At 38.9% G+C, this 24,560-nt stretch overlaps 2 protein-coding genes across 2 annotated transcripts in view; one reads left to right on the plus strand and one right to left on the minus strand.

Moving 5' to 3' along the window:
* The first annotated feature begins 11,462 nt into the window (after window positions 1-11,462).
* On the plus strand, window positions 11,463-15,307 carry chac2 (ChaC, cation transport regulator homolog 2 (E. coli)). The gene is made up of 3 exons (XM_010777678.1): window positions 11,463-11,834; window positions 12,413-12,448; window positions 13,962-15,307. The coding sequence occupies exons 1-3, from the start codon at window positions 11,700-11,702 to the stop codon at window positions 14,355-14,357; spliced, it is 567 nt and encodes a 188-aa protein (XP_010775980.1). The 5' UTR covers window positions 11,463-11,699; the 3' UTR covers window positions 14,358-15,307.
* Window positions 15,308-15,548: 241 nt separating this feature from the next.
* psme4b (proteasome activator subunit 4b) overlaps window positions 15,549-24,560 on the minus strand; it is a 51,220-nt gene continuing 42,208 nt past the window's right edge. The window contains exons 40-47 of the mRNA XM_010777686.1: window positions 24,095-24,226; window positions 23,724-23,926; window positions 22,492-22,577; window positions 22,182-22,310; window positions 19,529-19,684; window positions 18,459-18,597; window positions 18,027-18,160; window positions 15,549-16,428 (exon numbers count right to left, since the gene is read on the minus strand). Coding sequence (XP_010775988.1) covers window positions 16,294-16,428; window positions 18,027-18,160; window positions 18,459-18,597; window positions 19,529-19,684; window positions 22,182-22,310; window positions 22,492-22,577; window positions 23,724-23,926; window positions 24,095-24,226 — 1,114 coding nt within the window. The 3' untranslated portion in view covers window positions 15,549-16,293. The remainder of the gene's footprint in view (window positions 16,429-18,026; window positions 18,161-18,458; window positions 18,598-19,528; window positions 19,685-22,181; window positions 22,311-22,491; window positions 22,578-23,723; window positions 23,927-24,094; window positions 24,227-24,560) is intronic.

The raw sequence follows: 24,560 nt of genomic DNA on the forward strand, positions 1-24,560 counted from the left end.
TTGCTCCAAATGCATTCTGGTACATGTAGGCACTGCCGGCATGGCTCAATATAGCACACACTTAGAAATGTATTTCATCATTGACTACTTTTGCCACCAACACTGATTGAACATCCACAAAAAGGTTGCACATTTTCTTTAGGATGATAGTTGAACTTCATTTGGCATTTTAAGTTTTATGATTTTGGCCTTGGACACTTAGCCGTCATTAATATTATGTGTATTACCTGAACAAAGTCAAATTCATCTCTGCAATGGAAAAGGCTTGCTGTTAAACATCTCATTCCAAAACCACGGGCATTAATCTCCTCGTATGACAAATTCCACTTCTCTGGTTGCTTTTCTCACAATGTCAGGCACAAGAGCGACAGTAAGGTTGAGTATGGATGTTGGGTGATAATGCTTGACTTGTAGCGAGCGTTCCAGTTCCTATTAAGGGGTTGGATGAGGGTCAAGGATATGTGTAGGCCATTCGAGTTTTTCAACACTTGGAAATCCATTCCTTTGTGCAGGATGGCTTTTCATGTTGAAACATGAAAAGGCCTTCCTTAAATGGTTCCCACAAACACACTCTGTTGTCTGGATCATCATCGTATGCCACAGCATTAAGATTTCCCTTAATGAAAAACAGCCTCAGACGAGAAGCACACAAAATATAATTTGTATTGATTACACACACAGAGTGGGCCATTTGGGTGTCTGAGTGTGCAGGAGAATCAAGGTACAAGTATATGCACTCAGGCCAATGCGGAGAGGGGTAGCATGATTTAGGAAGTGTGAGCGGCGAGAGGAGGGTTACTATGACAACAGGGGAGAATGTTCCAGGTGACAGTGAGATCGTTGAGATGCTAATTGTCCATTTTCAATCCCCCATAAAGTTTAACAGCCACTCTGCCTCCACATGTTATTCTAACTCAGTCACAGAGTATACCTCTGGGATGTACAGCTACTCCTCTGTCCCTCCATCCCTCCCCTCTTTTTTCCCTCGTTTATAATGACACCCCATCCTCCCTTCACAGCCCTCTCTTTCCTCCCCCATCCTCCTTGCACAGAGAGGGAGACTGTGTAAATATCATAGGCGATCTGGAGCATATGTGCTCATCTCTCATGAGGCCAACCAACACCTGATCATCAGACTCTCTTTCCATCCATCTCTCATTTCATTTGCCTCGTCCTTGCTCTCCTCCCTTCTCCTTCTTCACACCCGTCTCCCCTCTCCTCATTTCCTCCTGTCCAAATTAATCTCCCTCTAAGTTCCCTCTCCATGTTTACCCCCCGCCCCCCTCCATCCTTTCTTGCTCATTCCCTACTGTTTATCTCTACCGCCGCTCCCTCCCAATGCAGTGTGTTTAGCCACTTTGTTCCCCTTTAAGATTAAGATAATTAAATCAGCAACTAAATGAGAGTGTGCTGCTGGCGTCACCATGGTAGCGCTTTGATGTTCTATTTTAGCGCGATAGTATCAACACCAACTCATCATTCCCAAACTACTCTTGCACACACACACACACACACACACACACACACACACACACACACACACACACACACACACACACACACACACACACACACACACACACACACACACACACACACACACACACACACACACACACACACACACACACACACACACACACACACACACACACATAGGGACAATTCATGCATTCACACCACCACCTACCACTTCCCTCCTCCTCATAGTCCTCTTACACACAAAGACAGATTCGACGCACTAAGCTCCACTGTCTTATTTCCTGTCATCCAACCACAGCACTCTTTACTGTTGATCTCACCCACTTCTCTTCTTCCTTCCTTTCCCTCTCTCCAGACCTCTCCATCTCTCTCTTCTCTAATCTTATGCCGCTCTCCCTCTCTCTCCCCCGCCTCCTTCCTCCCGATCAGCAGGTTGCTAGGCAACTGCGCTCCATTGATCTAGAGGAGCACGATGACAAGCTCCCATAACTGTCATGAAAACACACAGGCACAAACTGAGGCACACACATGAACACACACAAAGTTATTGGAGATGTCTAGTAGCACCTTTAGAAAGAAGGCGTCCTCAGTAATCTGATAAGGACAAGGAACGGGAGAAGAGACGGAGGAGGGACAGATTGATACAAGTGACAGAAGAAAAAAAGGAGGAGAGAATGGCTCTTTATGTTGCTTACCTACTCATACCCCCCATCCACAGTCTCCATTCTCAATCCCTCTTCCTTTAGCTTTTCCATGTAAGCCTTGCCATCCATGGAAAACCATTACCTTCACTGGTGGCCTGGCTAAATTTCCAATCTGACCCATCACAAAGTCATGGCCACCTCATCACTGCGAGCTGCAAACTGGTTGGTTTCCATTCGGGCCACTTCAGCGCTTATAACACATGCTGTCACAATACAATGAAACAAAAGAGGAGATGGTGGGTGAAAGAAAGGGACTCACTAACCGGTAATAGGTTCAAGGCGAAGGTGTAAATGAATGCATTTTCATTTTCATTTACAGATAATGAAAATGTCAATATCTGTCTAAATACTTTAGAGGGAAAAATGTCAGAAGATAGGTAATGTCAGGGTTAGTGATGCGATTGTGGATCATGTAAGACATATCTCATGTCTCTTATTTGATTCTTTTGACAAGAAGTATATGATAAAATCGATATCACTGTCAAACATATATGCTTAACATAAAGCTACAGTAAGGAGATGGTTATAGCTTTACTTATAAAGAAACTCATTCAGGTTTTACAGAGGGTTTTTAGAGAGATTAAACAACAAGATATAATGTATTCACTATTGAGTCTCAGGTGTGCTTGAAAAAACAGGTCTTATCCTTTGCAGAGCTCTTTATGCTAAGCTAAGCTTATGAGCTGACGACCAACACTTTATATTTAACAAAAAAATGGAATATTATACATTTTCTCATCAAAAACTTAGCAAGAAATCGATTCAACAAATGTCCTAAAATGCGGAGTTAGTTTCTTTAAAGGATCGTAATTTGTAGTTAGCAGAAAGCAGCTGTGGTTTGGAAGGTGGAGCAGACGTCCAGTCGTCCACTAATCAGAAGTGGTGTGATGCCTACAGTCTACATGTGGAGTGACCTTTGGGTAAAATACAGAACCTCAAATTGCTCAGTGAGTGTGGGTTGAATGTTTCTTGTTCATGATGAATGTGTGTGTTAAAGGGTCAATGCTGGCTTGCAAAGCACTTTGCATGGTCACGAAGACATGGACATGTGCTATATAAAAGCATTTATCTTATTATTAAGATTCTCAGATCATTCAATTAGCAGCCTTGTGTAAGTCATATCTATAATCAGATGAGTGTTGAACACATGATCCACACTTACAACCACTGAGAGGATATTCAGTAGTTTCAGTGCACGGAGGAATGCATTTATTTCTTGATTACTAATTTCCTAAAATTCGAATTCAAGAGCCACCTTTTTTTTCAAATGTGAAGAGATGTTACACGTCAGAAGAACCTACGAGCTCTTCGCTGCATCCTTTCTCTCCTTTCAGCGCTTTATCAATGTAACGTAAGTGTTCATTATGTACTCTGTGTTATAGAGTTATCAGTTGTCCACTGAATAGATGCATTTCAGAAATCGTTTTAGGCATAATCTCTCAGACCTATAGTTGAGGCTTAAACAAGGCCCTACATTATCTGTTCCAAAATATGTCCTAATCTTTGATCCAATGGTTGCACTGTAGGTAAAGTCAAAAAGAATACCAACTTCATGAATAGCTGTCCTTTTAGGAACCATGAATGTCTGTGCAAAAAATCATGGCAATCTATTCACAAAACATGCATTGAATTTTTTGAAAATAACTTTCAAATAAAAAATGATTCTGGTAACATGTTTAGTGGGTTGAAGTTGAATAGCTAAGAAAATTAACATCAAAGAGAAAGCATCGGATGTTCTTTTTTCAGGTTAAGAGCAAAGCAAAATGACCTTAATTGAACATTGTGCAAAACAGGAGGATACACTTTGATTAAGGAGGACAAAGGGACCTAACTGTCATTCAAGGTGCTTAGGGCAAATTATTTCATTTGAACTGGTTTGATCTTGAGCTTTGAAATAGTAGCATAGTTTACGGTCTGAATACAGCAGATGAAAATATTTATTGAGAAGAGAAAGAAAATGTTCTTTTCTGTGGCTACCAGCAAGGAGTCTGTCAAGTGTCCAGACCAAAATGTTCCGTCTTGAGCCAGAGTGACAGACTCCCTTTCATCATATCAAATCAGTCCTCTTCAGCTGCCAAGCTCAACATATTCACTGACAGCTCAATTATTCTTCGTCAGCTTCACACTACCCTCTGCTGCTAAATTCAACACACCGTTGAGATCAGAAAAAGGAATCAAATAGAGTAAAATAAAGAAAACTTTCATGAATCCCGATCTCTTAAACCTATTGAAGGCAGTTCTTCTCCCCCGCTCGAGTTCTCTCTCTCTGACTTCAGTACAGACTCCATCAGCTCTATGCTGGCCCTTCTCCAGCAATTATCTGGTTGGTTCCACTCTGACGCAACTCAGAATCCACTCATCGTCTTCTTCGTCATCAGCTCCTGCTTTCTCTGTAAGAGCGAAACTCCCTCTCTGACATCTACTCCTACTCATCTCCAGGATGGGAAGCAGCTCCAGCTTTTCTCAATTTTTTTCTCTGGCACTAGCTCAATCTGAGCTCCATCTCCTCCGTGGCTCTTCGGCCAGATTGCCGCCAACAACAGTTCTGCTCTGATATGGCTATGACTCCACTTTGAAGCCAAGCCAGCTGTCCACCAGCTCTGGCTGTGACTCATCTCTGCTCTTAAACCTAAGACTTATACTTGTTCTATTTCCAGTCCAAAAGCACAGTGGTAAGACTTAACTCTCTACCCAAAGTTGTGTTGAATTGTCAACACTGATGAAGCCAATTCCGGTTCATTTTAAGCCATGCAGCTCTATGTACAGTATGGCAATGTCGGCTTGTCATTCGGACGGTCCACCACTCTGGTACGGACTAAAGTATCATATTACCTGTCAACACAATTTCCATGATTTGGCACTGACTTTTGGTGAGCCCTTACAGTGCCACAGTTCGGTAAAAATATTGGGCCTTACTGAAAGAAGACTATTAGATGGATTGGCATTTAAAATGGAATGCCCATGGTACCCCGAAGGAAAATCCAATTGACTTGATTGGTGTGATTGGTGATTCCTTGCCTTTTCATCCATAATGTTCATATACGTGGTTTAAAGTGAGATATTTGATCCAACTCTTGAATAGGCTGCCATAAAACATGGTGCTGCCATAAAACATGGTGCAGACATTCATGACCGCTCAATGAATCATAATTTTGACTCCCTGACTTATCTTCAAGCACCACAATCAAGTACAAATTGTAGTAAATGTTACTGTGACCTTGCTAAAATGCAACCCGGATTGTAATTGTGATTTTATTGGCATGTTCACCTTAGCTTGATAGGCTCTTGTGTATACCAAGTTCTGCCCAAATTGTTCAAAGCACGACTAACTATTTCAGGGTCAGTTTTAATTTGACCAAACCCTTTCATAGAATGCTATCGAGGTTAAATACTTTCCACCGCTACTAGACAAATAAGGGGTCATCGGTACCCAAGCATACAAATATTTTCTAGGATATTTGATTTGCTTCTTTTCAAAACATGACATCTAAGCCATTCAGAATTTTAAATGGGCAAAAAGACATTATTGAAACATCAATAAACAAATTATCCGCTAGTGTTTTTACTCAGTGGCTTTACTCATAGCAAAGTTGGACCAAGCCAGATTATAGGAAACCATAACTTGTGCTTCTTCTTTTAGGTTTATTGTTACATTTAAAATGTTAATATTTACATGTTTTACATCACATAGATCCTGTTGGGAATGTAGTCTGACACATATTCTGCTATAACGCTCTAAAAACTATCCCTCAAACATGCTGATAGAGTTATATAGACGTCGGTTTAGTTTGAGGAAGCTTAAGAGTATTAATCTCTATTGCAGTAACTGGATTTAAGCCTTATTTATACACATTTTCTGGGAAAATATCTCAAATCCCTTCAGCAATGTCAATTCCAAGTGAGGAATTTATCTTTGAGCTACTCACCACATGTGCATTGACAATACATGTTGGATGATTGTAAAAGTTTTCAAAAGTTCCAATGACCCCAATTTAATTTATCTAGTTAAAGAAATTAAAAGTTATTAAATTATTATTGTTCAACTCCATAGCTGAAAGAGGTTTTAATATTTGATATCAGTCAGTGAGGAAATGTAGCCTGCGGTTCATTATTTTAGAACAAATTAAGATCAGTAGTAATCCAATTTAGGTGTATAAAAAGTCTCCTTTAATAATAAAAAATAAAGAATAATTCTTAATTCCTAGTGTTGCAGAAAATCAAATATACTAGAGTCCACATCGAATGAGCTTTTCATTTTTTGGTCACTTTTTCAGTCTAAATAACTTTTCCAAGTGAAGTAACAACTTTTGTCTTGAGTGTTTTTTTGGCAGAAACTTAAAAAACTACATTTCTGAAAAAATAAAAAAGTCTATCATCACATGGCCTACAGATGTTTGGCTTTTGTTGCTGCTACGACAAAGCATTGATATATGAAACCATCTATTTTATTATCATTTCCATTGTTACATCCTGTTTGAAGGCGGAGGGACAATATCAGTCATACCAATGTGAACATAATTCAAATAGTATCATTAGTCAATGCTTGTCCTGGTCCAACATTTTTACAAATGATGTTCTTGCAGTCTCAGTGTAAAAACTGAGTCAAAATAGATAATATCGACTAGCAAATAATGACTTTCTTAATGTCTTCCACATCATCATTATTAGTTGTAATAGGCAGAATAGCAATTCTCAGGCAAGTAGGCTTACAACAGTGCTGATGGATGTGGCTGCATTCAAAGAGCCTGTGAGCCCACAAGAGAAACCTCAGGAGTCATATGAGCAGTTCAGGATCAAACAGTCTGAGGCCTCACATCCCAAAATGGCCCACTCAACTCTGCTCTCTACATACAGTGGACTTTTATGACTCGGCTTGCCAATTCCTCGCTGCTGAGATGGAGTCAGAGGTTCAAGAGTTTGTTTTGTGTGCAACCACCACTGTCTGAGTGAGTCAGTATGGAGGAGACCTTTGGATGGGTTTTGAAGACCTGAATCGCTCCAGGAAAACCGCTAAATATCGGAAGTTAGTTAGAAGATCATGCAGGTGGTTGGTGCAAAAAAAAGAATTTTTGCAAACTGAACAAATCTATTTTCAAAGCTCAACCAGAGAGGAAGTAGCAGGCAGGTTAAGGGGAATGTGACACAGCGGTTAAAGACACGAGGACCAAACAGTCCCTCCCGTTCTAACGAAATAGTTTTTTAGAAAATCGCTATTAGCTTCTTTTATTCTTATCCTTCCCATTAGTAACAGGACCATACATGCACACTTGTCTGTTCTAGTTTTCTTTGCAAACACAAGCATTATATTGACTTCATTGGAAGATTCGCCAGCATTTCCCCATGTGGGAGTTGGGTAAGCAAGACGAGCGCATTATTTCTCTCAGGTAAATAGCTCGTTCTCGCGTAATTTCGAGATCACGTGAGAACAAAGAATTTGTATTTAATTATTATTATTAGCTGCAAATAATCTGTAACGTTTTAAGGAAATGTTTAGGCCAATAAACATACATCTTGTTTTATATTTATGATGATTTAGAAGCTGTACTGTACATGCTTTATTTTTTAATGTAGCCTATTGGCCTGTTCATGTGATGTAGGCTACTAACACAATTTGACCTCAACATTGAATCGTAATTTCATCTTGATTGACATATTTAAAAAAGAAAACTGAATTATTGAGGAACTGTTTTTTGTAAATGTTTGGATATTTAGTTATCTATACTTATCTTGTCTAAATTATACTTTCCTGTGGAGGTGGTAAATCAATCAATTCAGGATATTATTATTTGTTCTAAATAGTTCCCCTAAGCCAAATGATGATAGATTTGATAAGTATGTGCTAGCACAAGCCATCAGCAGTGGTCACGTGTTTGAGCAATAAGAAAGACTTACCTGATGGAAGGAAAATCGAACCCTCCATATGGCCTTCAAGCTTAGCTGAAACAAAAATATATAAAAGATGTTCTGGATATTAACAGCTCCAGCCATGAAGAATGACCGCAGTGAATCCACATTCTCGTGGAACAATGCATTTCTTATCTCTGAGTTTTTAGCGCGTACTCTCAAAGACAAGTTCACTTGTCCTCAGCTGCTGCCTGTAGGCTGTGGTGATGAAGATGGTCAGCGCCATGTTTTCAGGTGACAGGGTGAAGGACCTGAGGTTTTGCCAACAGACATCCTTGGAGCACATTATATGCAATCACAACAAAATAAATGCTGCCCGCTACAGTGTGTATTCAGCTAGGGGCCCAGTTTTGAGGCAGGCAGGAGCTGTGTAGTAAAATGTGGGCGTCTCTTGGAATCTCCTCTGCAGGGCATAAGAAGCCTGGGCTAAGTGTATGCAGGCCCTGTGTTGCTTAGGCATCAGGGTTTCCCTCTTGTCCTCCCTGGCATGATCCAACCACTGACTTGCCAGAACAATGATTCAAATAATTGAACTGCCTCATTGGGTCCAGACCGCGTTTTACCATCAGGGTTCAATGGTGACCCTTAGGTGGGGCAGTGGTTGGCGAGTCAGGGGCGTATCCACTCACTGGTGGGCCTTTGAGACACACTTCTGGAGCCAACTGCTATTGTGAGATACCCTTGCAGTTCAGCCTGGGACTGCATGATACCCAGTTTTGCTGCAGGGAGGCATTGCAGGAGTCTTGGTGCTGGAGAACCCCTGCCAGTATATAGCCTGCGAGGATTACACACTCGACTCCTTTTTCACTCCTCATGCTTGAAAAGCTAGCCAGTGGAGGGCACACGGAGCAGCTCTAGTGTAAGCTACTGCAAATCTACAACAATTAAATCAAATTAGATTTTTTTTAAAAGTAAAATGCAGACTTTTGTAAATGAAAAGAAACCAGTACAAATAAGGAAAATGTGAAAGTAAGTCTCTTTCTTGGTCAGCTCCCCAATGTATCGACATAATACTTTGCAGCAAGAGAATAAGAAGGTTTAGTGAAAGCTCTGGAGTTGGAGAAGGAACAAAGAAAGAGGTGGAGCAAAGGGAAAAGAGACAGAAACTGAGACGTTCTTGTCAGAGAGGAAGAAGGCTTATGAGAAGCAAAGTTTACGTAACATGTATGAAGAATGGGAGAACAACTGAGATGTTTACACTGACTCATTGTTTGGCAATTATGACTTTTTGATAGCATCATGAATAAATATTGGATTATAATATGGATTCTTTTATTTGTAAAATTGAAGGCTTCAGATTATAGTGTTTGACACAATGCTTTTCTTACTGACAACATGTTTTCCACATTCTATTTCCATTTATTCCTCTCGATTATCTTCATAGTTACTGCAACATCTCTGTTTTCCTTTTTTTTTCAAATAGATTTGCCGAATTCACTTAGTAGATACTGAATGTTTCTACAACAAAAAAAGCTCATTTTCTTAGAAAACAAATAGACTGTAAAGGGGATATCTGCCTTCATTTTTTGTTTGCTTGAAATGCTGCATGCTGCTAAAATATGCACACTTTTCTTTGTATCTCTATCACTTTTTATCTCTGTGGTGTTTATCCACAAATAGATGAGATTAAAGTTATGTGTACGTACAGTTTAAGGTATTTGGAGCAGGATTAAGCATGTGAAACACTTCTGTGTAGCGCTGTAGCATTTTATAGTCACTTTAAATAGGTCGTATTTTTCACAGCAGGGAAAATGCTGCTTTTAATTACTGGAAGTGCTATGACCTTATTTTTATGTTTATTCATGCACACATTTACCCATATTCCCACCTCAGAGGTGATCTCTAGTGATTAGCTCCACTGCACCAGACTTGGTTTTAATTTCTTGAATAACAGTGTCTTTATGGCTGATGTTTCCACAGCAGCATTTTTCAGTCCAGCTGTGGATTTCAACCACAAACCGGCCTCTCTAAACTCAAGGCTGGTAGGTTACATAAAATATTTGCTGACAAGCTTCTCTCCGAGGCAGAGGAATGAGCACGGCTGCTGTTCATGGAGCTGACATTACAGGCCAGGCTGTAGCTGTCCACTTTGTTTGGTTCTGAATCAGTGCTCACACGGGCTACATGAGGAGCATGTTATTTTGGAGAACACACAATAAAACACTGAGGGAAATAGAAACTCAGCACCCCCTGGTGTCCAGACATAAAGCTATATTTCCTGTGTTATATTTCCCAGTTCAGGTTTTTACCAATGCAAAAGCACAAGTGGTCATCAATTGAACATACATGTGTGCATATGAAAGGCAGCCTATAAGAAGATGCAGGACTTTGCGAAACATCGATCAACAGGTCATTCAGCTCATAAAAATGATGACCATTGTCTACGGTGCTCTTTCACCCCCCCATATAACCTGATTTATTCATTATGAATGTGTCATTAAGTGTGAATGGACAATTATGGCACCTGCTTCTAAATCTTTATTATGGTCATTTAATCTCGTTCAATGTAGACATTTCATTTCAACATCAAAACGTTCAGGATATCGGAGCTTTTCCTTTTGTAATGTAACATTCTAAATAGTCTTAGAGTAAGAGTAACATCTCAAATAAGATTGGGCTAAGCCTCCTTGCTTTCAATGCAGTTGTAAAGTCTGTATTCTTATCCTATACTGTAGTCTCTTTATCATACCAAATATATCAATAGATCACCAACTTTGATGAAAATATTATTTAGACTTTTCAGCTAAAATATTTCATACTTTATTGGAAATTATTGAAATTTAGAAGCCAGCAATTCAATAAAGTGTCAGCTACATTTTCTCTTGATGTGTTATTACTTTTTAATTACATAAATAAAGGCAATAGGTTTCTAAGTGAGACAAAAAATTAAGTAGTTCATGTTTTACTGTCCCAAACATAAAGTAAAATACAACATTTGAAAAAGGCAAATATTTATACAGCCCTATTTGGTAAAGAAGATGGCATACCGCAACCGTATAGTTATTTGGCTTACTTGTAAAAGGCATACAAAAACATGTGTGGATTAGATTGATAAAGGTATTTGAGTTGTTATTGGTTTGACACATGGACTGCTTTGAGAAGGTTGTTCCAAATTAGATTGTATACTGAAATAGGTACAAACTTCCGGAATGGCGACTGGCCTTCAAAATAAAAGCAAGACGTTCTTTAAGGCATGCTAAAAAAGAGACGAAATAGCGTGCATAAACAAAATGCCATAAAAAAGGCATCTTGGCTATGCGGTAAGCTGCCGAACACCCCTTAAATTAGTTAATTTTTAAAAAATAACAATATGATCGAAATGTTCACTTTATACTGAAAGTTATTCAGCGGAAGTATGTGGAATTACGTAACGCAGATGACTTGACAAAATAGCCCGGGGTCATTTATTGAATGGGCGTTACTACTTTATATGACATATTATACATTTAATAGCAATTTAAAATAGCTAGCACTACACTTTGAGGGCGTACACTTCTATTATGATAGTTTTATGACTTCGTTGTAGCCTCCGGACTGCAGTGTTGGCAGTTGCCTCAGCTTAAGCCGTACATATCGTCCTCGCAGTGACTGTTATTTTAAGGTCTTATTATGTGGGTTTTTGGGTACGGGTCTCTTATATGGAAAGTGGATTTCCCTTATGAGGAAAAGAGAATTGGTTACATAAAAGGCTTCAGCCGTCGGTTTTGGCAGGGAAGTACCGATCACCGGGGGATACCGGGTAAGGTGAGTGTACGTTTTTGTCTTTCGGAACCATATAAAGCTTTTTCTAGTCCAAATAACTGACGCAATGTTGCCATGTCTGTCGGCTTCAATGATGTGTTATCAAAAAAGCCAAAGCAGAAATGAAAGAAACCCTCTTAATGTCTAATAATGGGATACATTACAGAAAGGTTATTGGTTACCGCCCGGTAACTCATGGATTCATATTCAAAGTTATGACTGCATATTTGTCAGTGTCGACATTGTTCATACTGTAAAAACACAGGACATTTAGCCGGTTATATTGCCTTAACTACTCATTCTAAGTTACCGAAGGAACGTTTTAGGATATTGTCATTAAGGTTAGATCCACAAAACATTTTCATATTTTAAAATGAGTTAGACCTCAAACAGCAGCTCATTGTGCTGTTGTTACTCAGGTCTAACTTTATACTTTGTTATATTTTGAATATTTTAAATGAGATTTCTTCTGAAGTATAAAGGTACCTTTGTCTGTGAAGTTGTATATTATGTCATATGATTGCTCATGTGATTTTGCTGCTGTTTTAAAGTGCTTACTCCTCTGTGTGTGTCCTTTACAGCCTGGCCGGGTGGTGACACTGGTGGAGGATCCTGAGGTAAGAGCAACCATTCCTAAACGTAATGGTACCATACATTCCTCTGTAATAGAGTTGCAACTAATGATTCATTTCACTGTCTATTACTTTGCCAATTACTTTCTCGATTAAGTGTTTTGTCTAGAAAATGGAGGAAAATGTCTACTATCTTAGAGTTCATGATGACTTGTTATGTCAGAGCAACACTCCAAAAAGCAATCAGTCAGTTTGCAATAACACAATGCAGAGAATGGCAGAAAGTAGTCACATTGGAGTTGGACAGGCACACGGTTAGCAATCATCTTTGCCTGATAAGAAAATTGGTTTTGGACAGAAACCACTAGTTATATCATCTCTATATAAAGATCTTGATATACAGTACACTTGGAACAGATGATCAATTTATGGAAGTTTAAAGTGACCCTACCCTATGTTCACTCACAGCAGCTATCAATTAAAGCTTTCAATCATAACCTCTTTACCCTTTTATAGCATCAACTAACTAATAAAACGAATGTTAATAGTATTAATCATTCTAAAAGAGGTATACATCTTTATTAAATGAATTACATTTGACATAGTTAATATGATTATGATGTTTTCATCAAAAGATTAGTCAGGTTAAGGGGAAAAGCAAACACAATCTCATGTTAATTAAACAGTAATAAAAGATATCACCATCTGAGGACCGTAATTACTGCGGTGTTATTAAGTATAATTAAAAGAAAACATGCAACGTGTGGGCCAGCAAACTTGCAGTACATCTTCAAAAACAGCAAACTTTTTCAAATGGGGTTTCACTTTTTTAAGTTGCAGTCACTTACCTCCTGTTTTTATCAAACTGTATAGAAGAAACAGTGGACTGTCATAGTTGTATGGATATTTATTTATTTGCAAACATGCATTATGTGTTGCAAAGCTGAACAGGCTGAATGGCAGTGAAAGGAGATGGCATTTTTCATCAAAAGAAAGGACGGTGTATTATTTTCCGACCTTGACCAAGAGATCATTTTTCGCAGTTGATGGGAAAGAGATTGAGAGATACAGAGTGTGTAATGTAGTAACACCATGGTAAGCATCTATAAAAACATCCATTTAGAGTAGACTGATGATTATCTTAAGGTCAAATTCATCATTCTATGGAAGAAACAGGTTGTGATAAAAAAAATTAAGCCAATAAAAACTGTTTTACTAAAGGTTGTAACCAATTCATCTTTATATTGTACTATTCTGCAGTCTTTTTTCTTGATTAATATTTCATTAACAGCCTGGTCTATGAATTGTCAGATAAAAGCGACACATGCTTTTAAGAGTTTCCTAAAGTGAACGTTTATTGTCTTCAAATTGATTGTTTTTTCAGACCAACTTTATAAGATGGTCAGTTTACTATCATAGAAGTCATTTAAAAGCTTGAGCCTGTGAATTCGGTCACCTTGTTTGAAAAAATGTCATACTATCAAATTTGTTAAATGTGGCTATACTTCATTCTTTTCTATATATGCCAATCAATATTTCTTCTTCGACTCTTCTTCAGGGGTGTGTTTGGGGCGTTGCCTACAAGCTACCGGCCGGCCGGGAGCAGGAAGTGAAGAGTTACCTTGACTACCGAGAAAAAGGTGGTTATCAGGTCATCACTGTTACTTTTCACCCCCGTCCACCGCTCTCTGCGCCGCCCAGCCAGACGCTGCTCTACATCGGCTCTCAGGACAATCCAGACTACCTCGGCCCCGCCCCCCTGGAGGAGATAGCCAATCAGATTGTCAGCTCTACCGGTCCAAGTGGGAAGAACACAGAGTACCTGTTTCAACTAGCTGATGCTATGAGGACAATCCTTCCAGAGGACACAGACACACACCTGTTTTCTCTTGAAACTTTAGTGAGAGAAAGACTACACAGTGTGCAGAAACACTCACACACTCAAACAGGTTAATTTTGATGATATCTTTAAAACTCTCAGGGTTTAAAAACAGATAAGGATATTTGTTGGGTACAGAAAATGTGTTGGCAAAGTCTGTTTTTATTGTTACACTACAATGTCACAATACTGTCAAAAATATTCAGAAAAAACACCTTACATTGCTAATAAAATGTATTGAAATATGCTGGCCACTAAATCATCTTTGAATAAGCTTGACTACACGTACGATGACTCCTTCCATTGAATGTTTATGGAGATCCTTTGAAGTTAATGAAAATGACAAATATTTAAGGGGATATATTTACATACACATTTTGTCTGATTTTAAAACATAAAAATGTGATTTATGCGTTAACTGCTCTTTGAAATATAGAACGGACGCAACTTCAGTAGTAAATTCATTAAAGAACCCAAAGCAGTGCATGACTTTTCAGTATATGATTGTTGTGCCACTTTATAAAAACAACAGAGACAGAAATCTCATAACAAATATCTACAAGTGATGTTTTGATTATGCCGATTTATGATTGTAAAGGGCTATTTAGATGATTAAAATTACACTGTAAAGAAACAAAGGTTTCCCAGACAACTTATGATCTTTTTTTTTAGATAACTAAAACTATATTCAATATTAGAATTGGGAAAACGTATCAGTCATGCCCAGAGAACTTTCCAGAGTATCTTGTCTAAGCTGCTTATGTATACTGTATATGGTACATTTTCCTGATCACTCTTGGTGATATAAGATCCATGTTTTTGTGCAGTTGGAATGATCATACTGCTTTAATCACACTATCACACAGTGTACAGCCACATAAGCACACATTGTTTCCTCCAGATTGGGCTGAACAGCCATGGTGTTTCTCATTCTGCCAGCACACGTCTCAGCACAGTGAACATATCAAAGTCAACAGTACTGCATCAGAAAAAGTCAACATGCAGAATAAAAACGATGACAGCTCTATCTGTGATCATGTCTCTCTTTAACACAGCAGCATCTGCACAACATAAGTGAAAAGCATCCGTGCAGGGAGAGACATCTCATCTGTGTTTGATCTCTGTCTCTGTACAGAGCTATCTGCTGTGGACATGAATGTCATATCAATGTGCACCGACAAGCTGCTGGTATTTCAAATGATCAATCAACCCTGGAGAACACAGCATTCCACGCTCAATCTTCTTCTCTAAAATAAAAACATCTCGTTACAAATGATGCCGTGACTTTATTCACAGGAAACAACAGGAAATTCTCAATGTTGAGCTATTGTATAACACAACACAGTGGGTCATGTAGGAATGTGATAGTTAGTTACATTTCATAATTATATGTATACACTTATAAGTGTTGCATACATGCATATCAATACATCATATCATACAGTAGCATATATTATTATATTAAGCTTTATATATTAAGTAATATTATTATAAACATTATCACATTGCATGATAAGTATTACATTTGTATAACTATTAAATTGTAACTGTCAAACTACCATTAGGTATTTGGTAATGATAATGACCATTTTTCATATTCATTTGTTTATATGCTCATATATGATTACTACTTATTACCAATTGTTTGAATGTATCTTAAAGGTAGAAAGAGAGCAATACATACTGCAGTGAAATGTTCCACAGCATTAAAACAATTCAACTAAAGGCCGATTATCTTTAAATGAAGTTGCCACCTTTGGGGCTGCTGAGCTGCTTGGCGAGACGAAATGAACACACCAAGTAAGTTAAATATTTGAACCCGTTTAGCCCAGTGCTGCTTTTCTGACGGATTTAAATGCCAACTTTGGCATGTGAGATTCCAGAGACAGGGCCCTCAGCCACTGCTACAATATCTGACGTCATTTGAACAGGCTGCACAGAGGAACCCAACACTACATCAGCTGTAGTTATTCTTCTGCTGGGTCAGTGTGTGGAGGATCTGAGGGGGCAGTCAGGCGTAGTAACAGGGCGACACCAGCAGGTCTGTGAGCACCAGCAGCTGGTCGTCAGTGAAGCACTGCCGGTGCTCCTGCCAGTTATCGTGGTGAGTACGCCTGAACTCCGACAAGGTCTTCTTCACCGTCATCTTAGAACAACAAACACCATCATCATACTGACACCATGGGAACACTTCAATTGTTGTGGATGAATGACATGTCTATCTTTGCCCATCTCACACACTGTATAGGCTTACAAGACACCTCAAATCGATATACCTTGCTACATTTCAGAGGGAAATACTGCACTTTTTACTTACTGGCTTTATTCGATAACTGAAGATAAAACCGTAATTGAGATCCACTTAACATTCATTTCAACTATGTTGCATTGCTATTGATTAAAAGTAACATCTGTTTGTCTATGTTATGTTACGTCATACATACACTTTGAGTGATTAAGACATTGTTAATAAAAGACAGCTGGATTAGCGAGATGTAACATATCATTTAGAGCCAAACTTTTGTTTAGTGACAAATATATACAATACAAATATAAACAGGATTTTAGACAATACATTTTCTATTAATTTCTATCCAAGACTTACAATGAAGGATTTTAACATCAAAACACAAATTATTTTTAAACATTCACAGCATATCTGCTTCCTCAAAGATTCAGTAGGGAATCCCATTGAGAACTATAATATTCCATCACTGGAGTGGCAGCTTTATAGCGGTTGTTACGAAATTAGGACATTTCAATGGAAATAATTACATTGTCTTTAAAATCCTGCAATAAAGAGGATTGTAATAGTTCTTTATTTGTTGCTTTATTAGTTATTCAAAGGCCAAGAAGTTAAGAGCTTAAAGCCACTATCAGTGTTTACACAAGAGCGACCTTCATGTTTAACAGAAGAACGAGGCATAAGAACAAGAATGACTTGCAAAGTAAATAGTTCCTGTTTAGACTTGTAAAAAAACGGCACAGGGTGAAATGTAGCGGTGTAGAAGCTAACAGCAGCTGACAATGTTGCTAGCATTTGTTTGCATTGATAAAAAACTAATGAGAAAGTTATAATTTATTGATGTTAAATTGCCACATATATCCATTTAAAATCCACCGCAAATAAATTATTTAAAGGGAAAACAAGTTTGGAGTGAAAAGTTGGTGGCTCAACAAGGACACGAACAGAAAAGAGAGAAGCTCATTTTCATGACTTAAATATCAACTGCATTTATTTTACATCATGGCCTTCAAACAAAATGATTAGAATAGATTTTAAGAAAGGAAGTGCCTGTGGCCTGACAAACTCAAACAGATTTTGAGAATAGTGTCTGCCTGAAGAAACCAAGATATTATATCATTAATATTCAGCGGAAAATCAACGGCTACCATTTTATTACAGAAGTTTTAAAGCTTCTGAAAAGAATAGTTGTGCAAAAAATTCCCCTGCTGGCAAATATATTCTTTAACTGTATTCAATTTTATTTCTTCTCTCATTTCTTTCACTTTTGCCACTACTGTAACGTTTTATTCAAACTCTGCACTAAAGATTACATTGTACGTCTTCTTCATGCCTGAAGTAAGACCAAAGACACAATTTTCTCCTCAATTGGACAATGAAATTGTATTCTTTCAGCTCACACTGTGTTGATCTAGATGTTTGTATGTGAGTGTGAGTGTGTGTGTGTGTGTGTGTGTGTGTGTGTGTGTGTGTGTGTGTGTGTGTGTTTGTGTGTTTACATCTATAGGCTGTTGGTCGTTGAGGTGGTCGCTCAGATCCATGAGTATCTGAGGCATCCAGTCTGGGACGTCGTAGGGGCTCGACAGGATGCAAGCACTGAGGCCAAGCACTCCAGCATGGCGCCGCACTAAATCTGTAAACACACACACACACACACACACACACACACACACACACACACACACACACACACACACACACACACACACACACACACACACACACAACTATGTTGAAAAACACCTTACAATTTCAAGGTTCACAATTCCCCTTGGATAAGCAAAGGGTAATAGTGCAAGTATTACTGTGATTGCCTCATTGTGTGATTGCGATGTGTGTGTGTGTGTGTATGTGTGTGTGTGTGTGTGTGTGTGTGTGTGTGTGTGTGTGTGTGTGTGTGTGTGTGTGTGTGTGTGTGTGTGTGTGTACACCTGTGGAGGCCAGCTCCCCCCTGGCCCTGGGGAGGCGAGTCTGACTCAGCGTCTGGAGCTCTGTCTGCAGACTGGAGTCCAGGGGGAAGAACTGGCACTGCAGTAAACCACTGAGGGTGGTGCCTGCCATGTCCCTCACCTACAGGGAGAAGGAGGGGGAGGGAGAGCAATGAGAGAGGAAGAAAGAAAAAATAGACCGGTGAAGATCAGAACCGACAAATAAAGGAAGCGGAGGAATCCACGAGGCAGTTTCAGGGCGAGAGACGCATAAACAATTTATTAAAAGAGGCGAGTGCAAGGAGATCGGGGTAAGGCGAGATACACGGGACAAAGATGAGCAGAGCAGGGGGAGAATAGGGAGGAGGCGGAGGTAAAATTCACTTGCAGAACATCGATGCATCACTTTGCATAAATTATGAATAGGCAAATGAGTGACGGTTGCTGTATTAAAATAGACAATGACACAAAGACAAAACATTCACCAGCTGTACACTAACACAGTTTACAAAATACTGTGAGATACGGAACTGTTTTTGGAAAAATAGACGACCCAGATAAAGCTTAGTGTTTATTGAGTATTACCTGTTCATCCTGATCAATAGAAAAGGGTCCAGTTTGGACATTGTACAGAAGATAATTTTTCTCAATATAACATTAGATATATTCTGTAGTAGATTTTTTGCATTTTTGAAATAGACATGAGTCTGTTGAGATTAAATGTCAAAGTTAATAGAATTTTTCCATATATATTTTGGGGGATAAGATTCATATTACTTATGGATTATTTATAGCCACAAAGGAGTTTAAAGACGGCCATTGTGCTTTATCAACAGCCCTGTAACCACTCAAAAAGAGAGGCACCAACACAGGAAAACAAATGAGGGAGCTGAGCAGAGATGTAGAGGGTTATTTTTAAGCAATAACAGTGAATAGAGAAGATGGATTAAGATTTACTGAGGAAAAACTAGGGGACAATAAGTGTTCATTTATTTTCCTCTGACATTTATACCTTGCAGAGGGGCAATGTCTGTACTAAACCTTACTTTGCTGCCTTTTTGCACATACATTACCTCAAGCTGTTCATCAAGTAGCAGCTGCATGACCAGCTTTCGGATGTGGAGCACCGCAGCAGGCACACTGAGCAGGGTAAACAAGTTGTAGAAAACCATGATCTGCAGGTAGGTCAGTACTGAGAAGCGTGCATGCCATGATCTGCTGACTGTCATCTAGAGAGAAGAGGGAGAAGTTTATTTGTTGTGTAGCCTAAAACTTTAAGTTCTAGTTTAGGCATACCAACACTTATAATCTAGAGGCATGCTTGGGACTCTGTGAACCTGCACTAAGAATCTGCAGTGCTTTGAAATAAAGGCTTACGTCAGATTGTGAAACATGCCAACAATGATTATGCTAACATGCTGGCATAAAGAGTGGAAAAAGCCTAAAGCAGGGAAACAGTTAACTAAGAGGCTACAGTCATTTTTTTAATTTTTTAATTTAATCGTTTATTTGGCATGGACAATGCACAATAATGAACACTTAAAACATTAAAATGTGTCAAGCGTAACAGTGCCAGATTTAGCTTTGAGCTAATTTCCATCCGCAGTCCCTCACATAAAACATGCTAGCAGCTCTGTGAGGTTTATGCACGGTGGTCCTTTGAGCTAAATGCGGTACCCCTTTACAATAAGACTACCCTTATAAAGGGTTTACGAATAGTTTGCAATTAATTTATTAATTAGGTTGTGAACACTTTATAAATCATTAATAAGCTTTTAGGGCAGTAAACCAACAATATCCTTTAAAACTGGAGAGATTAAAAAATATGAATGAATAAATAAATGTTAACTGGTGAAATATATAAATATAAATGAACCAGCAGAAATTTTGCCTAGGGCAGCAAATGGGGCAGAACCGGCCATGGTGTTATCCCCACAGCACCCCGCATTTGAAACATGTTCCCACGGCTATGAACAACAATACGCCCAAGCTGCCCCTCCTTAAAAAAGATGACAGTCTCTACCTCATTGTTTTGTTTTCAGAAAAACAAAAACTAGGTGTGTCTTGTTCTTGTTCTATCAGATGTGTAATGATTCAACATGTTTTTACACTTTCCTGTTTAGATTCTGCCTCGTGTGTGTTCTCATTGGGCCTTATGAAACAACATGTTCTATTCCAATGCTCAATTGCTCTAAGTCGGATTAACGTAATATACACTTTGGACATTTATTAATCCTAGTAGATTTTGAGTCATCACTAGGCAAGGCGAGGCAAGTTTATTTATATACAGTAGCACCTTTCAACACAAGGCAATTCAAAGTGCTGTACAAAAATATAAGACAATATGATCTAACAACACGAACATTTGGAGTCAAATTTGTCTGAAAATAATTTAGAAATGTTGCTTCATTTGGATGGAACATTTGCGAGGCGATAATGTACCTCACTCTTAAGTTTATGAAATCATCAACTCACTATAGAAAAAAAAGAAAATTGGCATCAACAGCACGAAAACAAAACCGGTTGCAACCATGTTGTCAAAGTAGCAGCAAAAAGAGCCAATGTGATGTACTGCCCGCTTGTTTGTTTGAGAGCTTGAACAACAACTGACAAGTGAAGAAATGCATGGATGAAATGTCGTTGTGTGGTTCAGTTGCCTCAATATGCATTGATTACAAACTATTTTCAATGCATTTATGTGAAGCTGTATTTTATTGGTGTTGCTGGTTAAGATAAGTATGATGTCACTATTTTATAGACTAATATAATCTGTAGCTTTATCAATAATGCCGTGCCACATTTTATAAGCTATTTGTTTTGAATGTAAAGTAGTGAAGTGGGAGTTTAAACTAACAGAGATTTCATACTGTAAGTAGAGCTACTTCCTTAGGCCCGGGCAGCCGGACATATGTTTTGTGTGCACACTTTTGGGCCTTTGGGGACTAAGTTTCACGCAATTCTTTGCTAAATGAAAGTTAAAAAGTTTCACTATCACTCATATCACTCTGTCTGATCTCTTTATTTATTTATTTATAAAGTGTTCACAACCTAATTAATAAATGAATTACAAACTATTCGTAAACCCTTTATAAGGGTAGTCTTATTGTAAAGTGGTACCCTAAATGCTAATGTCAGGAGGCTAACATACTTATGTGGACATTGTTAACCCTGTGTTAACCATGTATGTGTTCGTTATTAGCATGCTAACATTTGCTTATTATCACTTAACAGTGGAATCCCACCTCAATGATAGCTTTTTGACTCTGCTTCCAGCTTTATGCTAAGCTAAGCTTACCGTCTAGCTCTTTATTAAGCCTACAGATTTGAGAGTGGAATACATTGTCTTATCTTACTTGAGATGTGAAAATGTGAGAAGCCTATTACCCAGAATGTCCAACTATTTCTTTAAATAATTTGCCACCAGATAAACAATGTAGGTTTGGTTGTTGAGGTGAAGGCAAAAAAAGTTGCAATTGTTTCTCATAGTGTGCAACACCATCGAATATTAAACTGCATACAAAGTGGTTACATATTCTGGCAGCATTTGACAAATGTATCCACATGGGTACCACTCACATACAAAACCCACAGCACAAATACTGTAACTGCAGACCAGCAAATTCAAGTAGCACAGGTTGTTTTTGGTCTAACAACACCTTGGTCAGCATTAGGCACTGAACACTGGCAGCAGGCAGGTGGGGCAGTGTCTGTGTTTGTGCATATTACCTCATCCAGCGCTGCCAGAACTAGAGGGATGTGCTCGGGATACAGCAGGCCCTGGGACATGAGAGAGAGACACGTGCGAGCATCCTGCTTCATCTCATCATAGCTCTCATCAATCTCCACCGGGGCAATCTGCAGGGAGAGAGGAACAGAGAGAGAGAGGTGGAGAGAGGTAGGAAGAACACGGAGCGTATACGCACCATTTTGAGTAAATGAAGAGAGAAATTGAGTTTAATAGGCAAGTAAGATTGAGTGGGTAATAATCCTGCACTGGGACTTGTGTGAGTGTGAGTGTGAGTGTGTGTGTTCTTACCTTGAAGAGAAGAGGCAGGAGCTTAAGTTGCTGCTGAACAGGATTGGTAAAAGTGTGCCCTGCGCTTGCCATCAACCATTTCAGCACTGCAAATGGCAAACACACAGAGGAGGGGTTGGATGTGAGCCAAATATTAAAAACAACAGACTTGGCGCTGTGACCTTACTGCAGTGCTCTGGTAATAAAACACAATCTATCATGATTTAGTATCTAATGATTTGGATAATTTCATAACACGTTATTGATCTGTATAATGGAGATTGGGGAAGTGACAGAAACTGAAAGAGCAATGCGAGACACAATATGAGATCTTAATTCAGTCTTTGATAAACAGGAGCACCTGCTCAAAAACGTTATTCATTTTAAATATTTAGCTATTTTTGGAAAAACCTTTACTGCTTGCCCTCAAGTAGTAAAAGAAAACTTTAGTTTACATAACATCTAGAAAATGTTATAGTTATGTCACCATTTTCATATTTTACTTTTTCAGCGAACTTATTTTATTCGTAACACTGCCAGGAGTAAACATCAGGTGGGAAATATTTATAATTTAAATCACAAAAATGGTTCCCTTAATTGTATCTGCAGCCTTGCTTACAGTACCTCTAGTGGGATACTACTTTGCAGATCATTTTGATTTTATGTGCCTGTGTTTTAAAATAGATTTAGGTTGATACCTCTTTTTGGGAAAATGTGTTTTTATTGAATTATGTAAATATGATATTTCAATGCTGTAAGCCACAAAAGAAACCCCGCAATACTATTTGGGTAGATGCAGAAATCTCAGAGGCAAATAAAAACCATGTCTAAATCCTAAATACGACTAAAACATAAATTCTTCCCTAACAACTGCAATAAAGATTGCTTTAAATAAAAGTGGACTTCATTTATCGAACTGCTATTCGAGAATGTAACTCAGAGGAAAACAAAATCCATAAAAAAAATCTAGTACAAATTACTGAACTATGTAGTCTCTATATTTTAGAGAAACCATCCCAAATATTGATTTGGAAACCTTTTTGAAAGGCTGGAACTGACCCTGGAAACCCTCTTTAACTACACGTCACTAGCTTTTAAAGTGGATTTAAATCCTTTAGTGGTCAAAGCTTTTTTTATCTAGCTTCTGTCTATTTCATCATGATAACAAGCTGTCCTTCTGTATATATTATACATCACTGTCTACACCATGTCCAGCCACCACACAGTTTACATGCTTGCATCCACATTCTGACCCGTCTTGAGCAGTTTGACAGCTTGGGTGCGCTCGTCTGTCTCCTGGGTGTTCTCCTCGAGGACGTGGTTGTGGATTTCGGGCTCCGACATGAGGGGCTTGAGCCTCTCTAGGACCCGAGTGAGGAACTCTGCCACGTGGGGGGAGTAGGTGATGTGTGTGTGGGGCAGGGCCACGTCGATCATGAAGATATAGGTCAGCACACTGGAGAGAGAGGGTAAGGGATGAGAGGTTACAAAGGGAAACAGAGAGGGAGGCAAATAAAGAGGCTTAGAACTGAAGAGTCGAAACATTGCGCACAATCTAATTAGATGAACCCATTTAACCATGATTATGTAACACAGAGGAGATAACGCCATGGTGAGTTCGTACCTCCCAATGCGCTCCCTGACATTCTTATACACCTGGGTGAGTTTGGGCTCCAGGTAAGCCAACAGCCTGTGCAGCAGTTCAGAGACTCTCCACTGCTGCTGGGCCAGACCTCCCTGAAGCACATACAGCAAACTGACAGAGACAAAAAGAGAGGGGGGTGGAGGGGAAGGGGTTTGTTGTGTTATTGCGGCACGTCAGCTCAGCATACGTCAGCTCAGGTTACTACTGCAGCCTGAAATCAGAAACCTCAGAAATACTGTAGATGAAATAAACACATACTTTGCGCGTACAGTTATTCATGCACTTGGGAACACACACACACACACACACACACACACACACACACACACACACACACACACACACACACACACACACACACACACACACACACACACACACACACACACACACTATACTATTACTTACGTATATAGTATGTACTACGTAACGTAAGTTACGTTAC

Source organism: Notothenia coriiceps, unplaced genomic scaffold, assembly GCF_000735185.1.
Source record: "Notothenia coriiceps isolate Sejong01 unplaced genomic scaffold, NC01 NC01_scaffold00018425, whole genome shotgun sequence".
Taxonomy (NCBI): Eukaryota; Metazoa; Chordata; class Actinopteri; order Perciformes; family Nototheniidae; genus Notothenia; species Notothenia coriiceps.

What these genes read in the sequence shown, in the direction of transcription:
- chac2 (XM_010777678.1), top strand. Translation starts at nt 11,700, where the DNA reads ATGTGGGTTTTTGGGTACGGGTCTCTTATATGGAAAGTGGATTTCCCT. An exon ending in ACCGGGGGATACCGGGTAAG is followed by an intron (nt 11,835 to 12,412) that starts GTGAGTGTACGT and finishes TGTCCTTTACAG; the next exon opens with CCTGGCCGGGTGGTGACACT. An exon ending in CACTGGTGGAGGATCCTGAG is followed by an intron (nt 12,449 to 13,961) that starts GTAAGAGCAACC and finishes ACTCTTCTTCAG; the next exon opens with GGGTGTGTTTGGGGCGTTGC.